Source organism: Mus caroli, chromosome 7, assembly GCF_900094665.2.
Source record: "Mus caroli chromosome 7, CAROLI_EIJ_v1.1, whole genome shotgun sequence".
In the NCBI taxonomy this organism is placed as follows: Eukaryota; Metazoa; Chordata; class Mammalia; order Rodentia; family Muridae; genus Mus; species Mus caroli.
Window position 1 is genome coordinate 29,912,306 of NC_034576.1, and position 20,395 is coordinate 29,932,700.

General features: G+C 47.3%; 1 protein-coding gene across 5 annotated transcripts; it reads left to right on the top strand.

Moving 5' to 3' along the window:
• The first annotated feature begins 10,106 nt into the window (after positions 1–10,106).
• LOC110297716 (60S ribosomal protein L18a-like) lies at positions 10,107–20,194 on the top strand. 5 transcript variants are annotated; one of them, XM_021166657.1, is made up of 4 exons: positions 10,107–10,167; positions 10,655–10,706; positions 10,873–11,080; positions 19,776–20,194. In XM_021166657.1, exons 3-4 carry the CDS (start codon positions 10,883–10,885, stop codon positions 20,151–20,153), a joined length of 576 nt encoding a protein of 191 aa, XP_021022316.1. In that variant the 5' UTR covers positions 10,107–10,167; positions 10,655–10,706; positions 10,873–10,882; the 3' UTR covers positions 20,154–20,194. The 5 variants fall into 5 exon arrangements, 4 of the variants coding, with proteins under 4 accessions (XP_021022316.1, XP_021022319.1, XP_021022317.1 ...); XM_021166660.1 differs by lacking the exon at positions 19,776–20,194 and adding an exon at positions 11,346–11,631; XM_021166658.1 differs by having other exon boundaries at positions 10,118–10,167; positions 10,651–10,706.
• The last annotated feature ends 201 nt before the right edge of the window (positions 20,195–20,395 follow it).

The following is a 20,395-nucleotide window of genomic DNA, read 5'->3' on the forward strand; positions in this document are numbered from 1 at the left end:
CCTCCCTCCCTTCCTTCCTTCCTTCCTTCTTTCCTTCCTTCCTTCCTTTTCCAGAGACACAGTGTGTCTGGTTGGTATTATTCCCCTTACCCAGGCCTCCTAGTGCTGTGGCCACCAGCCTGCCTCCACATTCTCTTTAATCCTCAAAATGTTTACTGTGTTGTTTAAGTCCTCACGGGGCCTAGGGTTAGTCTACAGCTTGGCTAGTTGTCTCCCCATGTAAACGACCTTATTTACTGCACAGGCTTGTACAACATGGACTTGAACTCTTGACAAGTCTTTCTTAGATTTATGTGTGAATGCTTCATCACAGTCCTAGTGACTGTGTGGTTTGCTGCCAGTTGTGGTGGTGCAGGCCTTTAATCCCAACACTCAGGAGGCAGAGGCAGGCAGATCTCTGTGAGTTTGAGGTCAGCCTGGTCTACAAATCGAGTCCAGGGCATCCAGGGCTTATTACATAGAGAGACCCTGTCTCAAAAAAAATCAGAAAAAAAAATCTGGCTCTCAGAGTCAATTAAACCAAGAGCAAGCCCCCATTTAAACTATCTGCTTCTCTCTCTGTATCTTCCATCTCAGTCTGTATCATCTTCTGTCTGTCATCCCTTATCTGAAGTCTGTGTGTGTCTTTAACAAAGGGCTTTGCTCCATATGTATTCAATGGTACGTACCGACAGCAGACAGCAATGAGGGATCATTTTCTACAGAAAAATTTCAGAGTTTTGCAAGGCTTCTTAGTTACTGTTCTATTACTGTGGGAAGACACCACGGACGAGGTGACTTAGAGAAGCATTTAATCGGGGATTTGCTTCCACTTCCCGAAGGTTTGCCTGTTAGCACCATGTCAGGACACATGGCATCAGGCCAGCATGGTGCTGGAATCGCAGTTGAGAGCTCACATCTGAAGCAGACTTTTCAGGGAAGGAGGGAGGGAGGGAGAGAGAGAGGAGAGAGAGAGACAGAGGGGCAGCAAGACTGGGTTTGGCATTGGCTTTTGAAACCTCTAAGCCCTTCCCCAGTGACACTTCTCCTTCAGTAAGGCCACACTTCCTAATCCATCCCAAACAGTTCCACTAACAGGGAAAAGATTCAAACATAGGAGCTGTGGGGGCCATTCTCACTCAAACCACCACACAAGGGAAAACTTTTACTTTCCTGTCTTGTCAGTGATCCAGGACAGAATTCAAAACTGCAAATATGTCATTGGATTCTAGCCATATGTTACTTCCCACACTAATAGTGGATATTTATTTTCAGGCTCCCCCCCTCAACAGGTTAAAAATAAAGGACATTCTTTGTGTTTATAAAGGAACACAAGAGGAAAGTGAGGTGGCTCAGCAAGCTAATTCTTTGTGTTAAAAGACTGTGACAGACAGCGACGCACTCTATGAAAGGTTGCTGTTTGGTCTTGCTGTCTGCTGTAATGCTCAGTGTGGGCCCCCAAGAACTGGAGTCTACACATAGACTCAGGTGGCCCTGCCCCCAAGATTGGTAAATAAAGATGCCGACAGCCAATGGCTGGGCAGAAGAGATGTAGGTGGGGTTAAGGTTCTCTGGACTTGGGGTCGAAGGAGAACCATTGAGGAGAAAAAGGTGGAAGAGGGAGAAGCCATCATGGGTTAGGTGAGCCATAAAAAACATGACCCTGAGGGCTGGCCCGTTGGCGTTAAGAGCAGCCCACAGGAAACAGTAAGTAGTAAGGAACAATTTGGGGTTATCTACAGGAAAGTAGATTCTCAATGCATGGAAGGTAGATATCTGCCCAGCTCTTGTGCTGTTTAAGGCTTGTTGTAAATATAAAGGTTGTGTATGTCTTTTAACCAGGAATTAAATGGTCAAAGGCTGGGTAGAAACCCCAGGTCAAGATTAACAATTTCTACAACAAGGAAGCACACTGGGACAGGCAATTTACTTATTATTATTATTATTATTATTATTATTATTATTATTTAAAACATTTTGGGCTGTTGAGATGGCTCAGCGGGTAAGGGTACTAACTGCTCTTTCGGAGGTCCTGAGTTCAAATCCTAGCAACGACATGGTGGCTCACAACCACCTGTAATGAGATCTGACGCCCTCTTCTGGTGCAACTGAAGACAGCTACAGTGTACTTAGATATAATAATAAATATCTTTGGGCCAGAGCGAGCGGGGTTGACTGGAGCAGGCAGAGGTCCTAAATTCAATTCCCAACAGCCACATGATGGCCCACAACCATCTACAGCTACAGTGTGCTCATATACATAAAATAAATAAATCTTTAAAAAACCAAACCTTGTTTTGAATTGTCATTTATTTTTATTTTATGTGTATGTTTTGTTTGTTTGTTTTGCCTGCATGTGTATCTGTGTGACCATATACACAGTGCTGTGGAGCCTCTGGAACTACAGTTACAGATAGGTTTTAGCCACCATGTGGGTACTGGGAACCACACCCAGGTCCTCCGAAAGAGCAGCCAGCACTCAGTTCCTAAGCTGTAGAAGGCACGGAGGTCCCTGTGGCCACAGATAAGCTGTGGGGGGAACCTGAAATGTTGTTCCTTCAAGGGAAGGACTTCAATGCTTGATACCCACCCAGAAGGCTTCGAGTGGCTGTGCTTGCTAACCTGGAGGCCTTGGACACCAGACTGGATTCTCCCCCAGAGCCTTAGCAAAAGCTTGTTCCTCTCAGTCAATCCGCAGAATCTGTAGAAAGTGTCACAGCTACTTTACTAAAGAGTTTTGATGTAGTCACATCTGATCTTTATTTAGCTTACTGTGTCCTTCAAAGACGTTTATGTATATACTTTGTTATGGGATTGAATTAATTATCACCAGAAACGTTTTTGGCAAACTGCTCTGTGCTTGAATATACCTCCAATAAACCATGTCAGGGTCAGACTGCTGAAGTTTGAACCAACACCAGCTACTTAGTCATGCTGAACTGAAGTGCCTTCTCGACTCTCACAGATGTCATTCTGCTCACTGTGGAGGTCGCAGGGCCTCCCGGGTTGAGCTGTCTCCCTAGCTCCTGCTTAGTTTTTTTTTTTTTTTTTTTTTTCCTAATGCAGGCACTGACTGACCTTGTTTTCCCTCACTGGCTGGCATCAGTCTGTCATAAGCTGGGATACCAGGCTTTCTCAGAGGTTCTGATGAAAGGACAAATGGAAGCTAGCTCTGTGTCCTCACCCAGGAGTAGACGTGGCAAGGCTGGGCTGGGGCCGGGGCCAGGGCCAGGGCCTTGAAGGAGTAAAGGTTTCAGGTCCTGGGAAACTGGCTTTTTCCCCTTGAAGGGATTTGGTTATCAGTACTAAAGGTCTTACGTATCCTTGTGTTCAAGTTGCTTGATTTAGCTTTCTCCGGACTCTGTCCCAGTCTCTTCCTAAAAATAGCATATGTGATGCTGTACTTCTAAATAAACTTGCTTAGCATAAGTTGTCAGTTTATGCAAGACCCAGCATTGACGTTTGTCTTCTTTATTCCCCATCGCTGATCCCTCTCTTACACCCCTTGACACCCTGCTATTCGGGACTCTTATTTGTGTGAGTCTGAGCCATTCATGATCGACTAGTTTTTGTCCTTTTGGTTCCAAGTCTGGCCTTGAACAGTTGAGCCATCTCTCTAGCTTGAGTCCATAATTTCAATGCTCTCCAGGCACGTTATTGACTTGGTTGTAAAGTAGGAGGAGAGTTAGGCGTTGGAGGTTTGTGCGCTAGTTTCCTGTGTCCTTCAAACGCTATGTATTCAGATGCTGATTTTTATGCCCAGCCATCTGGCTGCAGCCCGCAAGCTGGCACGGTCAAGCATCTCCTTTCTCAATGTTGTGTAAGAATTCTTTTCCATCGCCTCTGATTGATTAATAAAGAGCCGATCAGAGAATCCCAGTCAGGGGTTCCCCAAAAGAGACAAGAGGGAGAGACTATGTGGATGGACCATGAAGATTTGCCCTGAGGTCATGAGGTCATAATGAGAGAGTAGCCATGAGGACACACATGGACCAGAGCGAGCCAGGGCAAGACTCAGATGGCAAGTGACAGGGCATGTGGCTGGGTAGTAGCAGCTTAGTTGGGTTAGAATAGCTCAGAACCTGCCCACCTTAGTGTTTGAAGCTTGTTAATAAAAATATCAGGTCTCTGTGCCATTTATTCAGGAACTAAACTGGGATAGAGCAGGCATAGAAACGCCCCGTCATTATTTGAGAAGAAAAGGGGGGGCTGGTGAGATGGCTCAGTGGGTAAGAGCACCCGACTGCTCTTCCGAAGGTCCAGAGTTCAAATCCCAGCAACCACATGGTGGCTCACAACCATCCACAACGAGATCTGGCGCCCTCTTCTGGAGTGTCTGAAGACAGCTACAGTGTACTTATATATAATAAATAAATAAATCTTAAAAAAAAAAAAAGAAAAGAAAAGGGGTGAAGAAAAGGCCCCCGAGAGTTACAGTTACACTTTGGTCTCTGAAAACGAGAAGTATTCCCAGAAACGGTTATTTCTACATAATCATGGCTGCCCTGGAACTTGCTTTGTAGACCAGGCTGGCCTCCAATTCACAGAAATCCACCTACCTCTGTCTCCCAGGTGCTAAGATTACAGGCGTGTGCCACTATGCTTAGCAACTTTAGCTGTTTCTTCAAGAGGACAGGCAAAGACATTTTGCATGCTTGCTGTGTGCCTCCTCCAGCTCTGCACATGAAGCTAATATAAATGATAATTTGAGACGGTCAAAGGGAGAAGATTCAAAAGAAGTCATTGCTGGTTGTGGTGGCTTGAATAGAAATGGCCCCCATAGAATCATGTGTGCGAATACTTAGCCCATCGGGAGTGAGCGGCACTATTAGGAGGTGTGGCCTTGTTGGAGGAAGTGTGTCACTGTGGAGGGGTGGGCTTTGTGATCTTCTAAGTTCAAGTCTGATGAATGTGTCATCCGTCTCCTGTTGCCTGCAGATCAAGATGTAGAACTTTCAGCTCTTTCTCTAGCACCATGTTTGCCTGCATACTGCTATGTTTTCTGCCATGATGATAATGGACTAAATCTCTCAACTGTAATGAGATGTTTTCCTTTATAAGAGTTGCTGTGGTCATGGTGTCTCTTCACAGCAATAAAACTCTTAAGTCAGAAGTTTGTACCAGGAGTGGGATATTGCGGACCTGACTATGTTTTGGGGAGGATTGTGGAAGAACTTTGGGACTTTGGGCTAGAAAGAACCATTGAGTGTTGAGAGCTCATTGGAATGTTCTTTTGTTTGTTGGTTGGTTTTGTTTTTTTTAAGGATTCATTTATTTATTTTATGTGAGTACACTGTAGCTGTCTTCAGACACACCAGAAGAGGGCATCAAATACTACTACAGATGGTTGTGACCCATCATGTGGTTGCTGGGAATTGAACTCAGGACCTCTGGAAGAACAGTCAGTGCTCTTACTTGCTGAGCCACCTCTCCAGCCCCCAGTGGGATGTTGTTTAGGAGTTAGGAAGATAAGAATCTTTAAGCAGTGCAGAAGATGGAGGCTTGGCTTGTGAAGCTTCAGAGGAAAATTTAATGACTCTATCAGGGCCATGAGCTATTTTGATTTCAGATTCTGTGTTCTGGTTAGGTCGGGCTCAAGAATCAGCTGTGATTAATAAGATACCAAACTATTGAAGTGAAACCTTAGCATTTCTGTGACAATTGATGGTGGCTAGATAGAGCTAAGAAATTAGCAGTGATTAAGAAGACTCCAGGAAACGCCTCCATGAGATCGAGTTCTAAGGCATTTTCTCAACTAGTGATCAACGAGGGAGGGCCCAGCTCACCATGGATGCTTCCACCTCTGGGCTGGTAGTCTTCAGTTCTCTAAGAAAGCAGGCCGAGCAAGCCAGCGGAAGTCAGCCAGTAAACAGCACCCCTCCATGGCCACTGCATCTGCTCCTGCCTCCAGGTTCCATCCCTGCTTGAGTTCCTGTCCTGACTTTCTCCAATGATAGGCCATGATCTGGAAGTGTAAGCCAAATAAACACCTTCCTCCCCGACACTCTTCTTGTCATGGTGTTTCCTTGCAGCAATAGAAACCCTAAGACACTGCTTTTCCAGTGCGTGAGTGAATGGATGTGTGCTGTGGTGTGTGTTGCTCATGTATCTAAAATCAATTGTACATATAGCTACTGTTTTTGTTTCTCTTCTTATTGTTGCCAACTTACTCCCTACCTCAGGGCCTTTGCACTTGCTGCTCCTGCCCTTTCCTGGAACCCTTGCCAGATTGGTTCCTCTTGTACTTCCTTTCCCAGGAGGATGTTTTTGACCACTGCGTTCCTGTTGCCCAGGCTGTTACATCCCTCCAGAGCCCACCCCTTCCTTTTTTTTGTTTTTGTTTTTGTTTTTGTTTTTTTGAGACAGGGTTTCTCTGTATAGCCCTGGCTGTCCTGGAACTCACTTTGTAGACCAGGCTGGCCTCGAACTCAGAAATCTACCTGCCTCTGCCTCCCAAGTGCTGTGATTAAAGGCGTGGCCACCACGCCCAGCTTCCCTTCCTTTTTTAAATTATCCGCCCCCCACCCCCGGCCCCATAGCTATGTTCATTTAGTCTTGCGTCCATATGATCAAAATTCTCAACAGAAACAACTTGAGAGAGTATACATTTTGGTTCACAGCTTCGAGGAGTCCTTCATGGTGGCATTTGAATGGTAGACATTTCCTGGGGAGACTCAATCAAAGTGGAAACGTATGGTTTCCTTTGGAAAGTCAGTGGTGTTGGATGATGTTTTGCTGGGGCAAACACAGATGAAGGAACGTTTCACTGAAGCAGGCACAGGTGAAAGGATGCTTTACAAAGGCAACCCTGTGAGAGGACATGTGATGAAGGATTCTTCACTAACGACACATCTGTGTTAGTGTCGTTAGTGAAGAATTATGTAGCTGAGCTCTGTTTGTTGTGACTCCATAGAGAGAAATGCACCAAAAAACCTTCTAGTGGTGTTCTGGTGGCCTCTTACTGCTTCTGAGGACTCAGGCCGGTTGGCAGACTGATGTCAGCTGATACAGACTCTTGCTGAGGCAAGACCCGTGGAGGACATATGTTTGGAAGGAGTAAAATTAGGACTCAATGGGGAGAGACTTGCATAGCTAGCTTTTCACTTGAGTCTTCACTGATCTTCACTTCGTTGAGAGAGGCACAACAAAGAACTTCTCCTGGCCTAATTGCTCTTGCTGACTCGTGCCAGTTTGGCTGAGGCCTGGCTGTTTCTGCTGGGTTATGCCACCATTTCTAAACAGGTGCACTCCCCCCATATCCTAATAACCTTTCTTTTTCCACTACCTCTGGTGGATGGTGGGCTAGTAGGGAGGTTAAAGCATTTAAAAACCGTTATTAAAATAGGGTTGTGAAAAGTCCAAACAATACACAATGTACATGCCTACTTACCCTGGAGAGGAAACCCACAGCAGACCAAAGGAATGACCATGTCAAGGTCCACCTTGGTGAGCAGTGCGCTTTTACTGGGGTTACTCGTGACGGGCATTATAATTACAGCAGCATTCTACTTTCTGTCTAACACAGCGGCATAGCATGTGTGACAGGTTGGTTGTACACACCTTTGATCCCAAGTGCTGGGGCACTTGGCAGGCAGAAGCCAGTGGATCTGTGGGAATTTGAGACCATTTTGGTCTACACAGAGAGTTAGAGGCCACCCTGGGCTACGTAGTGAGCTTATGTCTTAGAAATAAAAAAAAAAAGGAAAGAAAGGAAAGGAAAGGAAAGGAAAGGAAAGGAAAGGAAAGGAAAGGAAAGGAAAGGAAAGGAAAGAAAAGAAAAGGAAGACCAAATCAGGAGGTGTGAATCCTTGGTTAAGAACACTTGTTGCTTTTTGCAGAGATCCTGAGTTCCCAGCACCCACATGGTGGCTCACAATTGTGTGTAACTCCAACTCCAGGGGATCCAATACCCTCTTTTGGTATCCAGGTACCACTGCAGACATGTGGTGGTACAGACATGCAAGCAGGCAAAACACACACACACACACACACACACACACACACACACACACACACACACAAGTTTAGACTGTGTTTGCTTTTCACTTACTGCAGCCAGAAGCCTACCCACTTTTCCTTGATGAAAAGAGACACTTGCCATGTAAAAGCTCTGAGCACCAGTTCAATTTCTGTAAGAAACACACGACACAGAGATACCCAGGCAAGTAAATTTAACCCACCAGTGACGAAGGTAAAACAGAATAACCCTGTCGTACAATCTAGAACAACCATAAAACCTGAAGCTCTGTCTGACGCTTCAGAGCTCATGCCCGGGCCCTATGACATAGTCAAGCTGAGACCCGGTTTCTAACACCCTAATGGGAGTGTGAGGGGAGGGTTACCAGGAGCCCGAAGGACTCCAAGGGAGCTGCGTAAGGAAGAACCCATCTAACTACCAGGAGCTCTTGGCACCACTTACAGAGCTCAGCAGCTCAGGACATCTCTCTGCAGTTTCAGCAGTGTCTCCTCCTTCAGGGAATCGTGGTGCTGGCCAGGTCTAGCTGCCTTGAGAGGCCCTCGTCACAGGTTTTAGGTTAGAGTCCATGACTCCTGAGGAACTGTGCGTGTGCCTTTCAGTTCCTGAGGAACCTAGGCATTCATTCCCTCAGGCAGTGGAACCTTTAGGCCCCTGTGTATATCTGCATTCCCTAGAAGTTGGTGAATCATGTAGACGTATTGTGGGGTGTTCACTAGAGAAGACTGCTCACACATGCGTTTCAGCCCATAGAAAAATCTTCCTTAGTTGCCTAGCAACTACCCTGGGTGCTTGGGATCCCAGGATAGCCCCAAGCCTTTCTCAGGTTGAGCTTTTAAACACAAAAACCATGTTCTGGGTTGATACATTACAGTTAACAAGAACAGTTAGCTAGTATAGAACTGCAGAAGCCAAAAAGCAAGGTTAGCATGTTTAGAGACCTCCCCGGTAAGATGGGCTTCGACAGGTGGTGTTGCCTGTGGTACTTCCATCATGGAGTCAGTTGTGCTAAGGTCTGGGGCCCTGTTACAGAAGTTTGGCATAACAATTAGTCTTGGATATGAATCTTGTGTACCCTGTATGGCTTGCTGACGTCATTGACAACTACAATTGTATTCCTCCTGGCAACTGGCATCATATTGTTTCTGATAAGGGTATAAAAAGTCTGATTGCTTGTGATAAACTTGTTTCAACTTCAGTCTTGGTGAGACGCCTCCAACCTGGCCTGGTTTTAATTCCCACTGAGATTATCAGGGGACCTAGTAAGGGCTGAGGCTTACCTCCCCCTAGAGTTGTTTACTCTTTGACTGCTGGGGAAGGGCCCTCAAGAGTCTTCCAAGTTTTGGTTCTCTCAGGCATGTGAGCTTCTATTTGCCTCCCAAAACTCAAGAGCCCTGGTTCCTTCCAGGAGTGAATCCTTTAGTTGGGAAAAACTACTGTTCAGTGCCTCACAACTGGCAGAATTAACACCAGCAGGGCCAGCATCAGCTGCTCTTCACAAGGCCACAGACAGAAAGCAGAAGTTATAATTGTAAACTAAAGCTGGAGAATGACCTTCAAAGGTCCGCCTCTAGAGACTTACTTCTGCTTGCCAGGTCCCACGACCTTCACAAAGCACCACAAACCCAGGGACCAAGTGCTCAAAATTCGAGCTGGGGGAGGGGAGCATTTAAAATTCAAACCATAACATATTTGGCTCACAGTTCATTTTATTAGTTCATTTGATTTTTTTTTTCCTTTCTCTCCTTCATGAACTGTGAACTCTGGGAGAGCCAGGGTCTTGTTGGCCTGACTCACTGTGTGACCCTGACGGTCCAGCCTGGGCATACATCTCCGGATGTTACCATGATGTGATCAGCCACACTGTTCTAATAGCTCATGTTCAGCCTGGGAGTGAGACCCATACACTGAACAGTGAGTTAGTTAGTTCATGTGCTGGGTGGGAGGGTAACAAAAAGGGCCATCAGCTGTAAGCCAGGCTCCTGGCTCAAAGCATCCGAACTCAAGAGCATGAAAAAAAAAAAAGGTGTGGCTGGATAATGCCCCTTATAGACATTGAACCAATCAGATTTAAGCACTGGAGGCACACCCACTAGACAGTGGCCAATCATAATGAAGTGGGGGGCGCTAGCGAGACCACGCCCAGTGACTCAGATTGCCAAGGCCATCTCAGGGACTGAGGAGTGAAGAGAAGACCTACAGACCTTGAGTTGGTAATGATTACTTATGGACAATGAGGGAGGAAAGTGTGTGTGTGTGTGTGTGTGTGTGTGTGTGTGTGTGTGTGTGTGAGAGAGAGAGAGAGAGAGAGAGAGAGAGAGAGGATTTAAAAGAAGGAAAAGTAATTGAGAAAGTCAGGGAGAGGATTCTAAGGAGTATGGGGCCAGCAAAACTAGTCCATAGGATCATGAAGGTGTGGTGGACTCCAGATGGTGCCCTATCCCTGGCTTAGGATGGCATCTTCTGTGTTTTATACTTCATTTGGCTTGGCAGGTACCTCTGAGCCACACCTCCAGGCCCTCATTGGTGGATTTTAGGCAAGGGTTCTAATGGTGTTGCTCACACCCCCCAGCCCCTTCTTGCTACTGCCAGAGTCACATTCTCAGCTACTCATGAACATATGGCTACTCATAGCCATGTTTTACCACTGGGAGAAATCTTCAGCCTCTTTTTAATTTTAATTTCTTTTCTTTGAGGCAGGGTCTTCTTACAAAGTGGCTCAGGCTGCCCTTCAACACATTTTGTAGTCCAGGTGGGTCTTGAACTTCCAACCCTCCTTACTCATTCCGCTGGGCATATGGGATTGACAGACCACCAGGCCACCACGCCTGCTCTGGCCCTCTTTTCTTGGGAGCTCAGATCCCCCCCCCCTTTACCCTCTGTGTACAGCTTTTATTCACTCAGAACCTCCTCCTTAGGCCAAGATCCATGGCTGCTGGGACCAAAATCAAGAACCTGGAAGCCCAGATCGCATCAGGGCAACCGGCTTATCAGAGATTACCCAGGTCAGAGACAGTCATGCTGATTGCCTTGCCTGCCCCAGCGAAGGATTACCTCTGTCTGTCCATCACAGCCTTCTGCTTCTGCATCGTGCTGGCGATTCCAGCCCTGCTGTTCTCCCTTAAGGTTGGTACCATCCGGCTTCTGGCCTTCTCCCTCAGCAGCCTCTTCATGTCCCACAGGGGCATCTCCCTCCCTTCTCACCATCTGGCTGTGTGCCCCTTCTGCTTCCCTCGACTCCTGGGTCCTCGACTCCACTCTCTCATCCTATGTCCCTCCTGGTTACTTCTTCCTCGCCCTCCAGTCCTGATATCGGATTCTCCAGGGATGCCCCTCTCCTCACCTTTTTCCTTCTGGGAACCATCTTGCCTGTTTGCCTTCACCTCCACAGACCCGGGAAGCCAACTCTGTTGGGGATTGGAGGCGAGCCCAGAGGAACTCCACGCTGGCCTTGGGCTTCGGTGTCTCCAGCATCCTTGTGGGATGCATTTTGATGGCCAGCTCTATTAAATTAATTAGTCTTTGAAACAGAGGGTATGACACCCTCCTGAAGGCTCACCTCATTCAGGGAGTTCCAATCATTCTTGGAGCCTCTGATCTTGGACATCAGCAGCTGCCTGTGCGGAGGGAACCCTCAGTTGGGCAACAATGTTAAGAGCAATAAAGTTTTCGGGCTTTGCATGCTTCCGTTCACCTGCTGCAGGTGTGAGCACCCGGGCTCCGGGTCTCAAGGAAGGCTCCACTTTCCCAGGTGCCCTGGGGCCCCTTCAGAGGGTGAACGAACTTCTACTGACAACAGTCTCAGTCTCAGATGGATGGGGTACGGCTCTTTACTGGTTAATGTGAAGGGAAGACAGGCATGGTGGCTGGTTTAGCATCTTTTTTGCTGCAATCAACTCAATGACCAGAAGTAACTTAAGGAATAAAAAAATTGTTTCAGCCTTAAGAGTCTATCATGACAGGGAAAGTGTGGTATAGGAAGAGCAGGAAGCAAAGGTTCTATTTTTATCCATATGCATGAAGTGGGAGTAGGGGTGGGTGGGGAAGGAGAGGGAAGGGAATGGGGCAAAGAAGAGATAATGAGAATAAGCTCTCAGGGTCATGCTTCCTCCAGCGGGGCTCCACCTCCTAAGGGTTCCACAGCTTCCCAAATGGTGCCAGTTGGGGACCAAGTTTTCAAATATACGAGCCCGAGAGGGTCATTACCACAGTAGTGCATGTCTGTAATCCCAGTGTTTGGGTGCCTGAGACAGGAGGATGATGAGTTTTAGGCCAGCCTGGGTTATATCATTAGACTCTATCTCAGAAAACCTAAATAAGTATAATGCAATGCCAGTACTCAGGAGGCTGAGGCAGGAGGATCATGTGTTTGAGATCAGCTCGAATTATAGACATTTCCTCAAAAACAAGCAAAACCCTAAAGTAACATAACAACAACAACAACAACAACAACAACCACCTCTTTCCTCTATGGGGTTGGGGATTTAGTTCAGTAATTAGGCACTTGCTGAGCCTGTGCAAGGCTCTGAGATCAGTTCTCAGCTCTGCAAACAACAAAAACAAAAAGCCATAGCTGGCCATGGTTGCTGCAGAATATTTGATCACATTGCTAACCTCAAGATTGTAATCAAGTAGTTGTGGTGTGGCCCAGCCCTAGCACACAGCCATTTAACCCCTTTAATCCAAGAGCTAAATAAAGTCAACCCTGAGTTCAAGAGGGAGAGCAAGCAACCAGCCAGCAGGGGGTGAACCTAAGAGAAAGGAGGGTCTTTCAGTTGAAGGAGATTTAAGATGGCGTGGAGAAAGAGAACTTTTTCCTTCTGGGAGTAGGAAGGTCAGCTGGGTGCTTTCCCTGCCTCTTTGAGCGCGCAGGTTTCCACCCCAGCATCTGACTCCTGAGTCTTTAGTGGTAAAATCAAATGCCTGGGATTTTTGTTTTTCAAACAAGACATGGTGGTGTGTGTCTTTAATCCCAGCACTCAAGAGGCTGAAACAGGCAGATCTCTGATAGGCTGGGCCAGCCTGGTCTATGTGGCAAACTTCAGACCAGTCAAAGCTACCTATGAGATCCTGTCTTGAAAGCAAAGGAAACAAAACAAACCAAACAGCCTTATGTGACATTGAGAAGACACTGAGAAAGAATGAAATACAAAGTCACCGGCATGTTTGATGTCACCCTAATGACTCTTCAGTGACAGGAGTTCTGTCTGTTCTGTCTGGTGTGGGAATGACTAGCCAAATGTGCGGGACCTTGTGCAATGTAAGAGGTCAAGCTTTGGTTTTACTTCTGTTAAAAGACTATTTAGCTTGTCCTTTGTGGTTGGGAGCTACCATGCTAAATAGTGGCTCTCGACAGAGGTAGTTATGAAAAATAATGAAACCAGGAGATCAGAGTGGCTCTGGGAAGCCCTGATGGGCAACTAATAGCTGACCTGTGTCCTGAAGAAGACAGAGCCATAAATATCTGGGTGTGGGGATGGAGCTCCATAGCTACAGTGCATGCCTAGGGTCCAGGCATCTCTGGACTCCATCAGTAGCACCCAGAAACTGGATGTGGTGGCCCACCCTGTAATCCCAGGACTCTGGGGATGTAGGGTGGAGACCCAGAGGTTCCAGGTCATCCTTGGCTACATAGAGTTTGTGGCCAGTTTGAGACCTTGTCTAAAAGAAAGGAAAAGAAAATGTAGAAGAGCCAGGGCGGTGGTGATGCACGGCTTTAATCCCAGCACTGGGGAGGCAGAGGCAGGCAGGTCTCTGAGTTCAAAGCCATCCTGGTCTATAGAGAGTTCCAGGACAGCCAGGGCTACATAGAGTAACCCTGTCTTGGACACCCACCTTCCCCCTCAAAAGAAAATGTGGAAGAAAGTTGAACACCATCTGCAAAGCTGTAAATCCAGAGGGAGCCTAGTTTATTCTGGAAGGATAAAGACATGGAAACCTTGGACTTTGAGATGGCTCAGTGTTTAAGAACACTGGTGCTCTTGTAGAGAGTTCTTCAGTCCCAGTACTCATGCCAAGTCACTCACAATAGCCTGTAGCTCCAGCTGCAGGGGATCTGACACTCTGTCCCGGACTCCATGGGCACCTGCTCTCATACATGCACATTCCCACTCAGACACATACAGATTTAAAAATGAAATAAATAAAGAATTATTATTGAGTTACATTAAATGTAAAAACTCTTATGAGGTGTGTGTGTGTGTGTGTGTAGCTTGGGCTACAGGTGTGTACCACCATACCTGGGTCATGTGGTGCTGGGAACTGAACCCAGGGCTTCATGCATGCTCCACAAACACTCCAGCAACTAAGCTGCACCCTCAGCCCAGCAGTAAATCAATAATAAAATATACAGAAAGATTAATTTATTTTAATTTTATGAGTGTGAGTATTTTGTCTGCAAATGTGTGTGTCATGATGTATGTGCCTGGTACCAATGGAGGCCTGAAGAACGCTCTGGATCTCCTGAAACTCGGGGGTTACAGATGGTTGTGAGCTATTATGTGCACGCTGGGAACTGAACCTGGGTCCTCTGAAGGAGCAGCAAGCACTCGTACCCTCTGAACCATTGCCAAGAAACTCACATTTTAAAATCAATTATATCCTGTGTGTTAGGTCCCAAACCCCAGACGACAGTGACTCTAGAAGGATTGGTGGTGGCATTCTTCAGGAACCTGGGAAATGGGTGTCTGCCTACAGAAAGGACCACTTCCCTTGGCATGTACCTGTGGTTCCCTGGTCTCTAGGAACATGTACTTGTTATGAGTATCAGAGTCCCTACACTAGCCTTCTGGCCTTCTCCCCTTCTGCTCCACTCCCAAGCTCTCAAGCTGTTCCAGATCCCCTTCCCACCCCTATTCTTCATGACTCAAACTTTTTTTTTTCCTTCTGCCTCGATCATCTCTCTCCATTCTTCACTCAGCTCCCAAGACAGCCCTGGCCCTGAGAAATCTGCTTCCCCATCGGAGGAGGCCATGGCATCTCTGGACTCCCCAGATACCTCAGGCTATTCTCTCTTCTGAATTTACCTGGACTTCAGATGCATCCACACACGGAGCAGCCCAGTTCATGGTTTCACTATCACATCAACCCAACACACTGTCTGACAGAGCAATTTATGGGAGGAAGGGTTGGAAAGGGTTGGAAGGGTGTATTTCTGAGTTTTTGAGAGATTCCAGGCTGCAGAGGCAGGCACAGCTCTGCCCACAGCAGTGGACGTAGGAGGCAGCAGTTGGCCCATTCAGCCCAAACTAGGAAACAGAGCATAAGCCTGGACCAGGCACACCCTTCATAGTTCCGCCCCAACATGGCAGCTTGTATATGCTGGGCTCAGGGTATGGCATGATTAAAAGGTGTGGCCTTATTGGAGTAGGTGTGTCACTGTGGATGTGGGCTTTAAGGCCCTCATCCTAGCTGCCTGGAAGTCAGTCTTCCATTAGCAGCCTTCAGATGATGTAGAACTCTCAGCTCCTTCTGCACCATGCCTGCCTGGATACGGCCATGTTCCCACCTTGATGATGATGGACTGAACCTCTGACTCTGTAAGCCAGCCCCCAATTAACTGTTGTCCTTTATAAGTCTTGCCTTGGGTGAAGTGTCTGTCTGCAGCAGTAAAACCTTAACTAAGACACCCAAGTCTCCCACTTCTCTTGGCCAAACTCCATTTCCTAAACGCTCCACGGTCTTCAAGACAATGCTACAAGCTGAGGGCCAAGTGTTCAAAATATGGACCTGTGGGAGGACATCCCAGATTCAAACCACAATACATTATTTAAGATAAACATGGGCTAACAAGTTGGCTCAGTGGGTCAAGGTGCTGTGGTCAAGATTGATGGCCTGAGTTTGATTCCTGGAACCTACAGTATGGGAAGAGAGAATCACATTCCACAAGATGTCCTCTGACCTCCTCCACACCTGTGCTGTGTCGTGCATACAAACATACACATGAATGAATGAATGAATTAATTAATGGAAAAACAAACACAAAACTCAATTTTTAATTTTTTTTTGTTTTTGAGACAGAGTCTCACTATGTAACTCTGGCTATCCTGGAACTCACTGTTATAGACCAGGCTGGCCTTGAACTTAGATCTGCCTGCCTCCAGAGTGCTGGAATTAAAGGCGTTAGCTGCTACACCTAACTTCAATTTTATTTTTGAGATTGTGTTACTAAGTAGCCCAGGTTAGACTTGAACTCAAGACCTTCCTGCTTCAGCCTCCCTTGTGTAGGGGTTACAGGCACGTTCCCCTAGCAGAATCTGTATTTTGTAAAGATGGTACCTGAGGGTACCAGGACCTTTAAATAAACAATGACAGGGAATAGGGGGCCTTTTCCTGCTTCCATGGCAACTGTGAGGCACAGCTAGTGTTCTGTGTGGGAACAGCATCTGGAAGACTGAGGTGGTTGTAGAATAGGAAGAGGAGACCTAGAGGCAGGGGCAAAAGGGCCATGTCCCTGGGTCTTGGGTACTGTGTGAGGACTCGGCTTTGGGCTGGAGAGGTGAAGCCAGAGTAGGGCTCGGAGCATGCGGTATTCTGACTCTGACATTCACATGCCCCCTCTGGTTGCACAGAAGCATCATGGGACTCTGGTTTCCTTTCACTCCCGGGTGTGGGCTATGGCGCTGCTTCAGGCTGTCCAGAGAGGCTGGCTACGTCTTGCCTTGTGCTCTAGCAGGGCTGTGATTTTGCCAGCAGCAGATAGTTTTTGTGATCGTGTGATGTTTGGAATTCTAGGGACTTTTCAGAAGGCATAAAGATGCTAGGGCCCCAGAGAGTCGTGGGTTGCTGGTTGGTTGCAGTTTGTCATATTGTCTATGTAAAGAGACAACAAGAAGAAATTAGATATCCTGATGGCGAACAAGATATCCCAAAGAACCAATGCCCCTAATCAGCAGGAAGTAGTCTAATGATAACGTCACCCCTTTTCCAGTGTCCTTTTCTCTCTTATCTAGCGGTAGGGGGTTGAAAGGGTGGAAAGGGTGGAAAGAAGATGTCTAGGGTGTAGAAAGCAGAAGGAAAGAAGAGAACCCACAAAGTAACACAAGACTGAGCTACATGTAATGACCTTGAGACTCTAAAGCAAGGGCAGCCCAGCAGTTATCTAAGGAAGTGGAAGGCACGGCCCAGGACCTTTCCAATCTGGTTGAAGGTAGGACAGGAACAGGATTCAGGGACCTTGACTGACAGATTAGCAAGCTTGGGGGGCAAACCTTGCCCTCTGTTCTTTCACCCACCACCTACCTATGCCTACGACCATCCTGAAAAGGAATAAAATGTAAGGTCCTTGCCTGCCTGTGTCTGCCTCAACTTCCTGTGTCTGTTACAGTAGGGAGTGAAGGGCACCGCTGGCCCCACTATCTTATCAGTGTCTCAAACACACACTGAAAGTCAAGGTTACTGTGTGGTACACACACTTAGCAAACATTCCCTGGGGCCAGCCCAGCAATGCAGAACACACAGTGCATACTGAGATATCTGGATCCTGTCTTCCATGGGAGCACAAAGTGGGAATGAATCAGCTCGGGGCTGAGGTGGAGAAAGGCAAGGCTTGGAATGTTACTTTCGTGTTGCTGTGACCAGATACATGACAGAAAGAAGCTACAGAAAGATTTATTTTGACTCATGGGTCAGAGGACGCAGTCTTAGCCGCTTGGCCCCATAGGCTGGGCAGAATGTCATGGAGGTGGGGTGAGGTAGGGTGTGTGGTGGGGGTGAGGAGGGGGCTGCTGACTTTGGGACAGAAGCAGAAAGAACCTGTGAGGAAGAGACCTGGAGGCAGCCATAACCTTCAGAGACATACCACAAGTTACCTACCTCCTCTGCTAGGCCTCCTGACATTTGTTGAACGTCTTCAAACAGTGCCAGCAACTAAGGACCAAACATACAGCACACAAGTATTCAACAAAGGGTAGATTTCAGATTCAAACTTAACAGTTGGGATCAGGATGGAGAAAGCAAAAATGAGGAAGGAGAAGATAATGAAAGGGGGAGTGAGATAATCAGACAGACAGATAGACAGACAGAATATTAATATGGGCTGTGGTGCGGAAGTTGAGGGAAGTCTTTGATCCACCTTAGGTCAAGAATGGTCTTGGAATGATCATTTTGTTAGTTATATAAAAGATTTATGTTTTATTTATTGATCTGTTTGTATATATGCACACATGACTATACACACATGTATACCCTACATGTGTATAGTTACCCAAAGAGGCCAGAAGAGTGTGTTGGGTCCTCTGCAGTTGGAGTTACAGGTGGCTGTGAACTGGCCAATATGGGTGCTGGGAACTTGAGCCCTCTGCAAGAGCAGTATGTGCTCTTAACCACTGAGTCATCTCTCCAGTATGTTGGTGTGTGTGTGTGTGTGTGTGTGTGCATGTGTGTGTGTTACTGTGTTATCAAGAATGAAATCCAGAGCATTGCAAATACTTGGCATTGAACCACGCACTCCAGCCCCTCACTGGGGGATTCTAGACAGGGGCTCAACCACTGAGCCACGCCCCCAGCCCTCACTGGGGGATTCTAGGCAGGGGCTCTACCACTGAGCCACGCCCCCAGCCCCTCACTGGGGGATTCTAGGCAGGGGCTCTACCACTGAGCCACGCCCCCAGCCCCTCACTGGGAGATTCTAGGCAGAGGCTCAACCACTGAGCCATACCCCCAGCCCCTCACTGGGGGATTTTAGGCAGGGGCTCTACCACTGAGCCACACCCCCAGCCCCTCACTGGGGGATTCTAGGTAAGGGCTCTACCACTGAGCCACGCCCCCAGCCCCTCACTGGGGGATTCTAGGCAAGGCTCTACCACTGAGCCACGCCCCCAGCCCCTCACTGGGGCACTCTAGGCAGGGGCTTTGCCACTGAGTCATGCCTTCAGCTCCTCACTGGGGGATTCTAGGCAAGGCTTTACCAGTAAATGCCATCCTCAGCCCTGAAGTGAACACTTGAAAAGCAGAGGTCCTCAATCCTGAAGTAGAAAACAGTATAAGGAAGAAAGCAGCAGGAGTCTGAGTTTTATCAGTCCTTAGATAGGTATAAATACAGAAAACTCTGTCAGGTTTACATATAATCTGCTTAATAGTCTCTTTCTATTTAGTTATCTCTCCTCTGACCCTTCTTTTTTAGGGGTTAGAATAATATATTCAATTCTGACCACTGTTCTCAAACAAGTCAGTGTGCCTTAGGCTCAGTGAGACATGCAGTGCTGCCCACTGTAGGGGCTGCATCCTGAACACCTGCCATTCAAGAAGGCTTTGCCCTGCCGGGCGTGGTGGCGCACGCCTTTAATCCCAGCACTCGGGAGGCAGAGGCAGGCAGATTTCTGAGTTCGAGGCCAGCCTGGTCTACAAAGCGAGTTCCAGGACAGCCAGGGCTACACAGAGAAACCCTGCCTCAAAAAAACAAAAACAAAAACAATTTGGATCTCTCTATTTCTCTCCCTCTTTCCCCTGCTCTCTCTCTCTCTCTCTCTCTCTCTCTCCATTGGTCTATTTAAGTAGAGCAAATGTGCCAAGTTGCTAAATTGGATGAAGGGCAAGTTGAATGCTCATTTTACTGTTTCTGTAACATACAGGTCTGAAATATTTAAACATTGATCAATGTTAAATTAGCTAATCATATTAAAATTTACAATAGCTTCCTTTTGTGATTGGCGTTGAATGAGCATGCAATGTCATGAAGGCCTCAGGCACACTTCGGGAGTGCAAGGTGGTGGAATGCTGCTTGCCAACCCCAACATGCCACACACCACCAGTGTACCTTATGCGAATCTTTGCACCCAACCATGTGGTGGCCAAGTCCCACTTCTGGTACTTTGTGTTGCAGCTGAAGAAGATGAAGAAGTCATTTGGAGAGACTGTGTACTGCGGGAAGGTGTTTGAGAAGTCACCCGTGCATGTGAAGAACTTTGGAATCTGGCTGTGCTATGACTCCTGCAGTGGCACACACAACATGTACCGGGAGTACCAGAACCTGACCACTGCTGGTGCAGTCACACAGTGCTACCTAGATATGGGTGCCCGACACCATGCCCATGCCCACTCCATCCAGTTCATGAAGGTGGAAGAGATTGCAATTGGCAAATGCCATCAGCCAGCTGTCAAGCAGTTCCACTCCAAGATCAAATTCCCACTGTCCCACCATGTGTTGCAGCGCCAGCACAAGCCACGCTTCACCACCAAGAGTCCCAACACCTTCTTCTAGACACAGAGACCCACTGAATAAAAACTTGAGACTGTCAAAAAGTTACAATAGCATAATAACACTAAGTCTTGAGAGAGAAGAGAAAGCCACTGAGGTAGAGGCCAAAGGGGGCCACTTTATGTTAGCAGAGGTCCCCAAAGTATCTTTAGTCAGCCATCTGTTGCCACTGATAGTGTTGGTCTCCCAATCTGTGACTTTGCTTGCGGACACAACCCCTCACCTCCCACAGCTTCCCCAGGCCC

What these genes read in the sequence shown, in the direction of transcription:
- LOC110297716 (XM_021166657.1), top strand. Translation starts at nt 10,883, where the DNA reads ATGGCTGCTGGGACCAAAATCAAGAACCTGGAAGCCCAGATCGCATCA. An exon ending in CCCTGCTGTTCTCCCTTAAG is followed by an intron (nt 11,081 to 19,775) that starts GTTGGTACCATC and finishes TTTGTGTTGCAG; the next exon opens with CTGAAGAAGATGAAGAAGTC.